Below are 12,587 nucleotides of genomic sequence, written 5' to 3' on the forward strand. Positions count from 1 at the left end.
CCTGACACCACTTCCACACCATACAACACCAGAACCACAGGCCACGTCTCCTGGACACTTGATCTACATCTGGTACAACCGAGAAACCGCACATTTTAATTTAAACATAAACCACCACATGCAGGGGACAGTTGTGGCCCTGTACAGCATGGTGCTATAGCACAAACCCCAAACTCACAGGACTCACTACATCCAGCCTAGTTCCTGGACAGGAATGCTGAACTGCAGCTATCCTGCAAGAAATGTACTTTTGTTTTCTAAGTCTAAGAAAGAAACACGATTTTCTTCCGCACTGCTCACCATTGACCATGTCCCGGCGGGCAATGAGGACAGGTGCTGTTGTTCCTTCAACTTTCTAGCTCACATCTCCCAGTGAGGACAGGGCTCAGGGCCCACATGGCGGCAGGGACCTGGGGCTGAACTTCCTTTCAAATCAAATGCACTGCGGTAAAATATATGGCCACTTTCTCTCTTTTTGTAGTGCTTCTCCGCTTTTTTCTCTTTGCTCTAAGAAATTGCTAAAATAGGAAAAAAGGCTGGAGAAAACCTCTTTAATATGGCACGCCTGAATTAAACTGAACCACACGAAGCTGGACAGCATGGGAAGTGTGGGCAAACACATGCATGTGTATGTACATGATGTGTGTGTGGGGTGGGGAGAAGTTCCACGGAAATGGCTTTATTTCTGGGAGCCCCAGGCTGCATGACCCAGGGCCTTCCTTCACCAGTGACCATATCTTCTCCACAGGATAAAATAAATCCACTGGTTCTAAATAAATTAAGAAGGTTCCAAACCTTTTAAACGGCAGTCATTTCCTGCCATTTTATTTACTAGGGGAAGTCCATTTTGCTAGGCCATTTCTTCCACTGTGATTTCTGATCTACGCTCCCATGGCTGTAAAGTCCTGTGGCATCCACAGACCCGGCAGTCTTCATCGCCGTGACACAGCTTGCGTGGAGGGCGCCACTCACTTCAGCCAGATCCACTTGTCACCCACGTCGGCATTGTACCCAGGGGCATACATGCGACCTGGCAGCTGTGGGGGAAGGCAGCACACGATTATAGAAGGCACACATTCCCTGGTCACTGCAACCTGGCCGAGCACCGCCTCTGCTGTGCAGGTACTCTGCCTGGACGCAGGGGCACGGGGATAACCACAGGGCGACAGGGCCACCTGCATCTGAGAGCAGAGGCAGCACCGGGGAGGTGGTGGGGAATCATGCAGGCAGCTGGGGCCAGGCCCAGAAATGCTGTGTCCTCATGCTGTGACCACCGTGACTAAAGCATGAACTCTAGAAACTCGAACAGGGCAACAGCAGGAAATAGCTGCTGATGCCACAGATGTGAGGACCAACTCCCCAGCTCTCTCCCTGTAGGCCTCTGAGCCCTGCAGGGCCTCTCTTCAGGGTCTCCAAGTGTGGCCTTCAGGCACACACACACAGGGTGCACGTCAGGGGGGCAACAAGAGGTTGCTCCAGGCAGCGGCCCTGTCGGCAGGCACCTGCTCCCAGCACAGTGACCCGGCGGGCTGCACCTGGACTTAAAGGGGAGAGGCTGCCACATGTGGGGCACAGGCAAGTGTGCTGTCTCAATTTCCTAGGTGGGAGAGGGGACAGAAGCCAGGGCCTTCACACTGAGCTAGACCCCAGCTCTCTCGCTTTGAGACAGTCTCTCAATAAATCACTAACTCACCCAGGCTGGGTTTGAACTTGTGATCCTCTACCCAGCCTCCCAGTGTGTGCCACTACGCCAGCTGAGCACTGCCATCCTTTATCAAGTTATAGCATGTGGAAACAGAAAACTGAGTTCATTCATACTTCAAGTCAATATGCACAAGCAGTACGTCTGTACCCAATGCACACACACACACACACACACCACTTCCCAATTCTGCCCTCAAAGAATAAGCACTATGACCTCCTCCTCCTCTAACAGCAGAGGGCGGTAGTAGCAGGCACACCGGCCACAGGCAGGTTTGGCAAGAGAACCAAGAAGGGCCAGGAGCACAGGTGACATACATCCCCAGCTCACATCTGTGAGTGCCAGCAGAACCAGGGCTGTCTCTGAGGCCAAAGCTCTGGGGCCTCAGAAGCCCTGCATCCATTCATCTTTCCTAGAGAGCCTGGCTGTCCATCCACAGTCTGGGGAAGACTGTCGTTGGCTCTCCAAGTCTGGAAGTGGGCGATCGCCGCTGGACTGGACTGGTTCTGGCTTCAGGCCTGGCATACAGTGTGAATTATGGCTTTATCTGAGTACCACACCTATTCTGGGACACAAGAGGAGAGAGCCCAGCTTCCCAGGAGGGGCGGCGTCACACTGGGTTAGTAGGGAACAGAGTCCAGGCAGGCCTGAGAGGGGGCTCGGATAGGAGGGAGCCCTGGTTCCCAACCCACGGTCCTGACACAGGTGCTGACAGAAGCTCAGGCTGGAAGCACTGTGAGCCCTGTGACATAGGGGTGGTAACAGGACACCTTTCATGGCCCCCCAAATAACAGGAAGGTGGTCTGCTCAGGAGGGTAGGCCAAGGAGTGCCCGCCACAGGAGGACCGCAGAGACGGTGGGAGGCAGCCAGCAATACGGGAGGACAGGATGGTGAGGCTGCTGCTCATAGCATGCTGTGCCGAGGAGGCAAAGGCGTGTGGATGACAGCCTCACAGATGGGTTAAGGACCTCGGATGAGGGGTGGGCACAAAGCCATCCCAGGTCCTGCAAGAGAGCAGGACTGCAGGCAATGGGCTAATCTGAGGCTGGGCTGGGGATGCAGATGCCTCTAGAAGCTGGAAGAGGAAAGAAAGCAGCATCCCCCGGCCGCCAGAAGCAACCCCTGCCAGAGGGCGCTCCACACTGGCAATTAGACAGGCATGACAGGGCACTCGCCTGGAGGGTCTGCTTTCTGTGAGGAGACAGGTGGGCAGGTCTGTCAACAGAATCCGGCATGGACTCATGCGTGGGAGCAGGTGGCATACAGGACAGACCAGCACCAACCCTCAGGCAAGCCCCAGGCCCCCACCCCAGAACTGCCAGGAAAACAGTGCTGTTCAAGCAGCCTCACAGAGATGGGGGTCCTCGCAGATTTACTAGATGGACCAACCTGCAGAGAGCTACACCCCAAGAATAGCACCCACGGCGCACACAGATCACCGCGAAGGTTTTGCATTTAACAATGACAGCCAGGGGCAGCTGCCTAGAACTGCATGGGGTCAGCACACCCAGCGTTCTCAATTAAAGTCCTTGCTAAACAACACACTGAGCCCAGGAGTGGCCACACAGTTGACACCACAGGCCCTTCAGAGGACAGGCTGGATATGGCAGTGTGGCTGCTTTCACCTTTGCAAGTGGAATTTTAAACCAGAGCAAATGAAAGCAACCAGAGTACCAAGCCTGCCGAGCCCAGCCAGTACCTAAGTGCCTCACAAACCCATGCTCTGGGCTGCGGGGTGGGGGTCACTGGACTCTGAAGTCCAGGGGCGGCCCAGGTCCTGGGTCTCTCTTCAGTGTGTGGGAGCCAACAGGGACCAATGAGAGGAGTTTCATTTGGAGGATCGCATGCAGAAAGAATGCAAATCAGCTTATTTTACATTATTTCACACCAGCACCTGCTAATTTAAAACAAGCCTTCAACCTCTGAGAAACAGTCCTCTCATCATGCCAGGAAAAGCCCAAATGCCAGGAGCCTTCCCTGCAGGACTGAGCCCATACACCTTGCCAAGGAAGATGGACATCCGACCTGCCAGCTTCAGGGTCCGCTGGGGAGAGGCTGACTGAGGGTCCCTAGAGCAGCACCCTCACTGGTCTCTAGACTGCAGGCCCTTTGGACTCACTCAACTCTTCGCATTAGTATGGTTAGTACTCTTAGGAGGCCGCTTCCCCACATGTCCCATTAAAAATCAAATAGCCATTTGCTTACTAAAATAAAGAAGGCACAGCAGATCACAAACAAAGCGTTCAGAGCTCCTCCAGAACCGAGGCCAGAGGAGCTCACCCTGCCCAGGCCAGTGAGACAGTCCACCGAGGCTCAGGCCAGGCGCTGAGGAGCCCACTGCCCAGGGAGGCCAACCCACAAGGGCGGCTCCAGCACAGCTGGGGTTTGCACCCCTATCCATCTTGCTCGGGGGTCTGGACCTGCACCTTCTTCTCCAAGCAGAGCAGACTTAGCTGCACTGTGCACTGGAGGCTTGCAAAAGCATCTCTGCTTCCCAGTTATTTAACAAATCTGTACACCAGGAGCCAGGTTTAACTTAAACCAACATTTAAACAGTGAAAGCCATGGCAATCTCGGCCTGCAGCTTAGGGGTTAATGGCACACAGTGTGGGAGCTCTCCATGCTCCGCTCCCTCCACCCTGACCCTTCCACACAAGATGCTGACTGGGAAGGACGCAGAGAGGAAGCCCAGGAGGCTGCCTCAGGAGTGGTAGGGAAGGAGTATTTCCCTATCCCGATACCTTTTTGTGGCCTTCTGAATATACAGCGGTGCAGGTGTCTTTCTAGGTAACAAAGTCTGAAGAGCTTGCTGAGGTCATGGAGCTCAGGTCCATTTACAGGGCCGACATCTGAGCGCCTGTCCTCTCGTGGCTCCTGCTCCCAGACCCTGAGTGTCCTGTCCCCCCACTTCCAGCCTGTGGGGGACCTGTGCTACCAAGCCACACAGTTACTAGTGTTCCTTGCTGCAGCACTTCAACGCCCTGCAGATTTATCTGCTCAGGATAAACCTCCAGAAAAGGAACTGCTTGCTTAAGGAAAAACAATCAACAAATGGAACAGCAGATGCCGATGCAGCCATCAATTTAAATTGAGTGGGCTCAACTTAATCATGTGCAAGCTCTGGCCCAGATCACCGCACTGTGCTCAGTGTGTAGGCTGACTCAGGCTTCGGCTCCTCCTCAAGGTCTAACCCAGCTCTCAGCCTCTTCCTGGCCCCTGTGAGGGGGAGCAGGGCAACCTGGCCACCACGCTACCTCTCAGTACGGTGTTAGGCATCATCCTGCCACTGGTCCACAGGAAAGCAGCGTCCAGGACAGGACAGCCAGAGGTGTTTACAGGGAAGCATCTCTGACCAGTGTGCAGGCAAATACAGGGCTTTATCGCTGACTCACCCTTGGCAGGGAGTGCCCATGGGTGCCAGGCCCCATGCTGGGCACTGGGACGGTGCAGGAACGGGATGGTTCCAGCAGCTTCTGAGCAGTGCAGAGAAGGTGATGCCCTAAAGTGCATGACACAATTCACACGCAGAGCTGATGCTAGCGAAGGTGTCCACCTCTGCACACCTCAGGTCAGGCTGTGTCTGTGCCATGAGGGCCATGGCTGCACAATGAACTCGCATCACACAATTCCGACACGCACCACATCCATGTCACCCAGCCAGCTGTGTGGACGAATCAGGCAAGGGAAAAACATCCGTGTCTTGTACCTGCTCCTGGAGGAAACTGAATGCCTCCTACATGGGAAGCACGGAGCCCTCACTGCTTTGAGACATGAATGAAAGTCAGCCCCCCTTCCCCAGCTCTAGGATACACACTTGCAATGTGGGTGGGGCCTGGAGCAGGAGGGAAAGGATGAGAAATACCACCTCACCAGCACAGAGGGCACAGCTTGCAGTGACAGACCTGAGAAGGGAGAGGAGGAAGGAGGAGAGGACAGTGAGGAGGAAGCAGGAGGGAGCAGCACAGCAGACAGCGCATGGCACAGCCAGCACAGGCAGCTGCAGCCCACTGCAGCCCTGGTCTTCAGAACTCCAGTTGCAAAACTCCTCCCCTAGCACACCTGACTCTGGGTACTCTGAACTCCAGTGCCCCTGGCACCCAGTTACAGCACCGGGGCCCAACCGCCTGAGGCCAAACCACACGGGGCAGTGTCAGCAGCTTCTCTCCATGGCCAGGAATAGGTCTGGCCTCTCCCTCCCCATGTGCACTCTAAAGTGGACAGACTGAGTCTGGTGCTCACACCTGATGCTGGGCAGGTCAAGGTGGCTAGTGTCTGGGGGACAGAAGGGATGGGCAGCGGGACCTGAGCTAAAAAGCCACAGAAATTGCCCAGGGGCCCTTATAGGCTTTGGCTGAGGGCCCTTTGTGCAGCAGGGGGTAAAGCTGCATGTGGCTGGGAGGGGCAACTTCCGGAGCTCAGGCAGAACGGCTGCGTGAGCTCACCTGGCTGTCTGGTGGGCCCACTGGCCTCGTAGCACACTTGAGAAAGAAAGGCAACTCTGGACTCCTCAAAAGCTGAAACAAGTCCCCACAGACTTAATGCTGACTTAATGCAAGTAGCTTCACAGCTTGCCAGGAAAATCCTAACACTTGTCACAGAAATAGAACAAGATCTACCATAAAATTTACAAAGTACTGCAACTAAGGAAACATTTCCAGACAAGTACAAGAGAAAAATGTGACCACAAGCAGGGGCAAAAAAAACAGTCTTGACTCAGGAAAGATGAAGGTGGCAAATCAGGTAACAAGGACATTAAAACAGATGTCACAAAAGTGCTCAATGTGCTCAAGGAACCAAATGAAAGATGACAGTAATAGGCAAAGAACTGAACAACAGAGAGAATGAGCAAAATATCTGGAGCTAACTGGGAAATTCCCAAAATTCAGTTCGATGGGCTGGGTGTAGAGGCCACACACACATGCTGCTCAGAAAGCCTACTGCGGGACTTGCCCTGCACCAGCCCAAGCCCTCCCCAAGTGGCCCACCGTCACTACCTGGACAGGAAGGACCCGGTGCTCGTGGGCTCTTCCAAGTGGCCCCACCTGTCTTGCCAAAAGTGCCCCAGACTGGTCCTTCCCTTTCCTGTCACAGAGTCCTCTCAGGCTCCTTCCCTGACCCATTCCAGGTGTGTCCCTTGAGGAGAAGCTCTTAACACCTTACCCCTTGGGCTTCTGTTTCTTGAAAGATACAAACTATTAAGAGCATGGAAAGTATCAGTAATTTTGAAGATAGCACTAGATACAGCATCCAAAATAAAGTACGCAAAGAAAAAGGTCACAAGCAAACTGCCTCAGGGAGCTCTGCAAAACATCAGTCTAATGCATGCATATATGAAGTCCTCAGAACGAAGGGAAGATAGAAAAAAAATCCCATGCAACAATGACCAAACACTTTTCAAATGCTCTGAAAGCTATGCCCTTCAGTTGGGGAAACTCAAAAAAATCCCACAAGAGGTAAAAACAAAGAGAACCACATTATCATATCATAATATGAAGCATATCATAATTAAATCAGTTAAAACTGTCAGTATAGAAGTCCAGAGGAAAATCTATAAAGCAGCCAGAGACAAAGAGGCTCCACCGGGACAAAGACCGACAATAAGAGCAACTGCAGACTTCTCATCAGAAACCAGGCCTGCGAAGGGCAGTGGAGCCTCATCAGTGGGAGCAGAAATTGCTGGCCCAGAATCCTCTATCAAATCAAAGTGCCTATTGGTAAGTATATTATTTTTTTCAGACAAACACGAGCTAATAGAAGTCACTGTTTCCGATCTGTGCTAGAAGAACAACCACTAAAGGTTACTTAGCCAGAAGAAAAATGATGCCAGATGAAAGCTGCCTCCCAAGGAATGAAGTGCATCAGAGACAGTGTGGTTCCGAGGTACAGTGCTGGCTCCACTGCCACTACTCGAAGAAGGAAGGACAAGTGTAGCTAGTAAATCCACAAGAAAATACAAGAGGATGGAAGAAGCCAGCGAGCCTCGCCACTGCTGGGGCAAATGCTGGTAGGAAGAAGAGTCACAGCTAGGGGGACCCACACCCACCCGAGGACAGCCTTTAGCTCTTCACGGCCTTATCTGCCACCCCACACAGGATTAGGCTTATCAAGCAAGTGCTGGCAACAATACCACTGCTGTTTTATGGAAAATAACAAGTAGAAAGGCACATACTCATCTTAGTGGTGCGAGCAGTCTGATGGCAGACATATCCACAAGATAGGCCACTCTGGAGAAGGGCAAGCAAAGCTCCTGCATGGGAATTTCCCCAGGATGGGTCCACAGATCCTCAGCATCTCCAGCTGACCTTGGTGTGCTCTCCTCCACCACGTGCCCTTCTACTGCCTGTGAAACTTAGCTCTGCCTCAACGTCCCACCACTGAGTCCTGCTCTGCACCAGAAGTGCGTCCTAGTGACAACAGGAGCTCATCCCGGGACTCTCCCCTCTGGTCTCGTCTACAAATGATGCCCACAGTGGTCATCCGTACTCCTGCTCACAGAAGCGGGTTGCCAGCCACGATTTCCTGTGGTCCCAACAACACAAGTGAACACTGCTCTATTCAGGAAGGAGGTGCTAAGCAGCACAAGGAGCTGGATCTTTCTACTACCAAGTCCACGTAAGCAACATTACAACTTAGCGTGGTGACTTGAAAGTAATAGAGCAGCCCCGATCCTCTCAGTCTATGCTACCTGTACTACACCGAGTCCCCTCCAATTTCCCACACAGCAGAGTGCCACGCTGCCTGGGTTTGCAGACATGGTGTCCCGTGACCCACGCTGACCTGGGGCAGCACCCCTGCTCTCTTCCATCCCCTGTGTGCAGCACAGTGTGCTGTTCCTGGGGACCATTCACATCCTGCATCACATGGGGCAGACACTGATACTGTTTTTCCTTGAAATAGTTTTCCTGGAGAACACATAACACAGTATCATACATAATCCCAGCACCAAATCCGTTGTTGTATTACTGTGAATAAGTGAATGTGAAGAGGAAAAGAAAAGAACTGGATGAAGCCCAGCTTGAGCCTACTGGGTCTGTTCCCCTCAGCTGGGGATAGGAATGGGTTACATTAAGTACACTCTCTCAGATGTGCCGAGAATCTTCAACTACTAAACAGTTCTGGGGATTCCAATTTCCAACTCCTATTTTCCATTATTGCATACAAATGCTAATGAACTCTGCTAAGAACTTTTCATTAATTTTAAGGAATATTACAGATACCACTAAAGTCACTTCTTTGATATAGAACTTCCCCAAATTTCCATTATTGTTCAGCATAAATCAAACAAAATTGAAATCAATTTTCAACAAAACCTTTTCATTTTATCAAAGTCAACTTCAAAAACCATCTTTCTGAAAATAAATGCTTCCATTTAATATATAAATACTATCCTATTTACAAAAATATCCTTGCTTACCTGTGTGTGATATACTCTGCAAGAAATACTACATCTTACAGTTGTCTTCACCCCTTCATTTTTACTAGCTACAGGACGCCCCTAGTCTAAGTGCTGGTTTAAGTGCTGAAACACTATGCTTTCTAAAATCTAAGCAATAAAAGTAACACCTGAGCAAAACAGCAGCCCTTCAGGACCCGCAGGCCACTGCCTGTAAGACACTCCCTCTGCACGGCACTTTGTATCCCTGGACCCACAACCGGCCATTACCAATAATCAGCGCACCTGGTACAAAGTTCATCTTCTCTGCTAATCTCCCATGCACAGAAATGTCAATGCCTGGGACATACACAGAGGCACAAAATGGGCAGATGGCACCTCCTTCCCTAACTGGAATGAAGAGTGCTGAAGGTAGTGCCGCCTATTTCCAACTCAGAGCTGCATACGAAATGGGGTTCTAAGTGAGGTCTCAGTACCAGGAGGAAATGCAATCAAGTATAATCCATCTTCTTCTTCAGCATATTTAGGTAAATGATCTAGTGCTTTTCCACTTACTGAAAGTTTTTCTTTATTAAAGAACTTCATAAAGGCAAGATAATAGAGCTGACATATCAAAGTTATTAAAAACATTATTTATGGTATAGGAGAACTTGATGCTGAAAATGAAAACAACCTGAGAAAGCAAAGAAATAAAAATAAAAGGACAGAAAGCAAAGATTCTGTCATCCTGGCAACGATAAGGACAATGCCGTCTCACAGCACAGCGTGGTGCTCAGTGCCCAGCACACAGTAGGTGCTCAAGGTCGCTGTCAACTGTCGCAGCAGCAGAGCTGCGCCCTCCGCGATCCCATCTTTCTGCAGGTCCTGCTCATCCACGTCACTCAAACCCCTCCCCCACAATCCCCAAGCCAAACAGACCTTGCCAAGGCCTCTCTGATACCCACCTCCCTCCACAGGGCCAAGGACGGGGTGTGGCACACGTGTGGCTCCTTGTGGGTCCCTGGGCCCCAAGCTGGGCCCTGTGTGCATGTGATTCTCTTTCTATAGACTCCTCCCCTCTCTCAGAATGACAACCCTGACCCCAGGCCTGACACGCCAGGTCTCCAACCTGACGTGCCCAGGTGGGCCCCACTGACAGACCCCTCATCCGATGTGGCTGGTGGAACCCACAGGGCTATTGTTCCTCTCCAGGGAGGCTATCGATATGGCATTCTGCTCCCAAACAGCTATCTTGGAAGCACTGTCTTTGCAAGGGCAGAATTACATTTTATGAAAAGCAGTTGAGTAGGAGTCTGAAGAGAAAAGCCTGCTATTTTATTAAAACTAAGCTGAAAGGCCTGAGAACCATCAGGTTATGGCGAGTTGTTACAATCAGTCTGGTGAGCCAGGGAGGAGCTGTGACTTCCACTGGTTTTGATGGTTTTTAAAAACCCATGACCCACATTTCTGGTCTGAACTGGAAAAAATGCACTGCCCTCCAGTGTGCATGCTGGAGTAGGGCTTCCTCTCGCACACTCCTCTGCACGGCTGGCCCTGGCCCTGATAGAGCTCTGCAGGGTGACCCTTCCTGGGTTCCTTCGGGTCGGAGTCTCCGACACCCATGAGGAGCAGGCCTGGGCCCAAGAGCAAAGCCCTTATGCAAGGTCACTGTTACAAAGAGCCATCGACTGACTCTGAGCTCGCTCCACCCCAGGCCACCTCACTGCTGTTTTCTGGTGACCTCTCAGTCCCCCACTTCTCTTCCTCTTACATTTCCTACCTGGGTGAGGAAAGACAATGGTGGGGCCTGTGGGGCCACCTCAGTCCCCCTACCCATCATCTTTCCTCACACTGATGCTTAGATCCTTCATGACAGCTTGCTTAGTTCTAAAGCCTAACAGTGGCTGGCATGGTGGCCCACACCTGTAACCTTGGGCACTCTGGGAGGCTGAGCCCAGCCTGGGCCACGGGGCAATGTAGGGAGACGCTGTCTCAAAGTAATAAAAATGGCTGTGGATGCAGCTCGGCGAGGTGGCCTTGGGGTCAGTTCCCAGTACAAGAGGCAAGTGCCACTTCGGCCGTGCCAGGGAAGGGCCCATCGCCTTGGAAACAGGTCCCCGAAGGTCAGAGAGAGGCCACATCCCAGGTCTCCGCATCTCTCACCAACACCAAGGGAACGCTCCCTGACCTCTCTGCCCTCGGCCCTGGCCCCGTCACAGCCACACACGGGCACAGTGGCTCCATGAGTACATCGCCGACTGTGCCTGGCTCACTGTGTGGAGTCTTCCCCACAGCCCATAGTCCCACCTGCCCGTCCTACCACGAGAGAACCTCACATGGCTCCGTCCCTGCCCTCTCCACTGCAGGCACAGCCTCTCTGCCGGCAGCTTTGCACCGGCCTATCTGTTCACCATCCACGCCCACCAGGACGCCCGCTCCTGGAGACCAGGCCTCCTCACTCAGTGCTGAAGCAGCACTAGGAGAATGAAATGGTGAGATGCGGGATGACAGTGTCTGAGGGAGCCCGTGACGGGGGCCTGGTGTCAGGACTGGGCAGGCCGTCGCTCCAGGTACCTAGAGCTCCTAAGGCGCTGTCTCTCGATTGAACTCTGATTATTAAAAAAGGCAAGAATTCCCTCTTAGTTGGTTTCCCTTCTGAGCCTGGAGGGTGGAGATCTAATGAATTCTCCTTCCTCAGGGAATGCTCCTTGGGCAAACACCTATTGAGAAAGAAGACAAAGAATTTCCAATTCAGAGGGATATTCCTAGAACAGATACAGAAAGACCCTGCACCAAAGCAGCCCTCAGATCATGGAAAACGGAGGCAGCTGCGGTCTGCAAGGCCTCTGATAAGAAGCCTGGAAGCTCGGACATACGCACTCCAAACCTGCTGGCATGTTGGGATCAGAAGGAAACACACTGAAAACCAAGAGCTACTGAGGCCACAGCTGCCCCAGGCACTTCCTAAGAGCCGTTGAGAGCCAGGACACAGGCTCTCCTCACACACCTCTGGAGGTGCAAATTCACACTGTCTCCAGGGTTCCCTAAGTCCCAGCACCTTGGGACCTGGGCAGGGTGGCCAGAATCAGGGATGATGCAGGACACTGGTTTAATGAAATATTCAGGACACCCTTTCACCCAGAAAGCCTCTGCTCCGCACCCAAGGACCAGGCCTCCCAGGGTCTCTCAGACATACGCTCACTAAAGGCTCAGAGGTGAGGCCCACACAGGAGCTGAGGAGTCAGTCTCCAAAGCTGGAGAAATGAACCACCAACAGTAACAACAAGAAAAAAGAAATCAGGCACTCCCAGGTACACAAGGTAAAGTCAACTGTGTTCATAAAATTCAAGAGAAGCAGCAGAAAATACAAGTAAGGAACAGGATCCCAACAACAAGACCCAGAAAGCCCTGGCATAAAGGAAAAGAAATTCAAATCCAGACCTGTCCTCTGCAACACAAACCCCAAAGACAGAAAAGACAGAAAGATCTAAAAGGGAAAAGGAGGTTGTAAA

At 52.0% G+C, this 12,587-nt stretch overlaps 1 protein-coding gene across 1 annotated transcript in view; it reads right to left on the reverse strand.

Annotated features, from left to right (window-relative positions):
- Nucleotides 1-792: 792 nt before the first annotated feature.
- LOC104856345 (NADH dehydrogenase [ubiquinone] 1 alpha subcomplex subunit 10, mitochondrial) overlaps nt 793-12,587 on the reverse strand; it is an 80,215-nt gene continuing 68,420 nt past the window's right edge. The window contains exon 10 of the mRNA XM_033763997.1: nt 793-1,037. Within this exon, the coding sequence (XP_033619888.1) occupies nt 969-1,037 (69 nt within the window). The 3' untranslated portion in view covers nt 793-968. The remainder of the gene's footprint in view (nt 1,038-12,587) is intronic.

This window comes from Fukomys damarensis, unplaced genomic scaffold (genome assembly GCF_012274545.1).
Source record: "Fukomys damarensis isolate Sample0158 unplaced genomic scaffold, DMR_v1.0_HiC HiC_scaffold_16, whole genome shotgun sequence".
Lineage (NCBI taxonomy): Eukaryota > Metazoa > Chordata > Mammalia > Rodentia > Bathyergidae > Fukomys > Fukomys damarensis.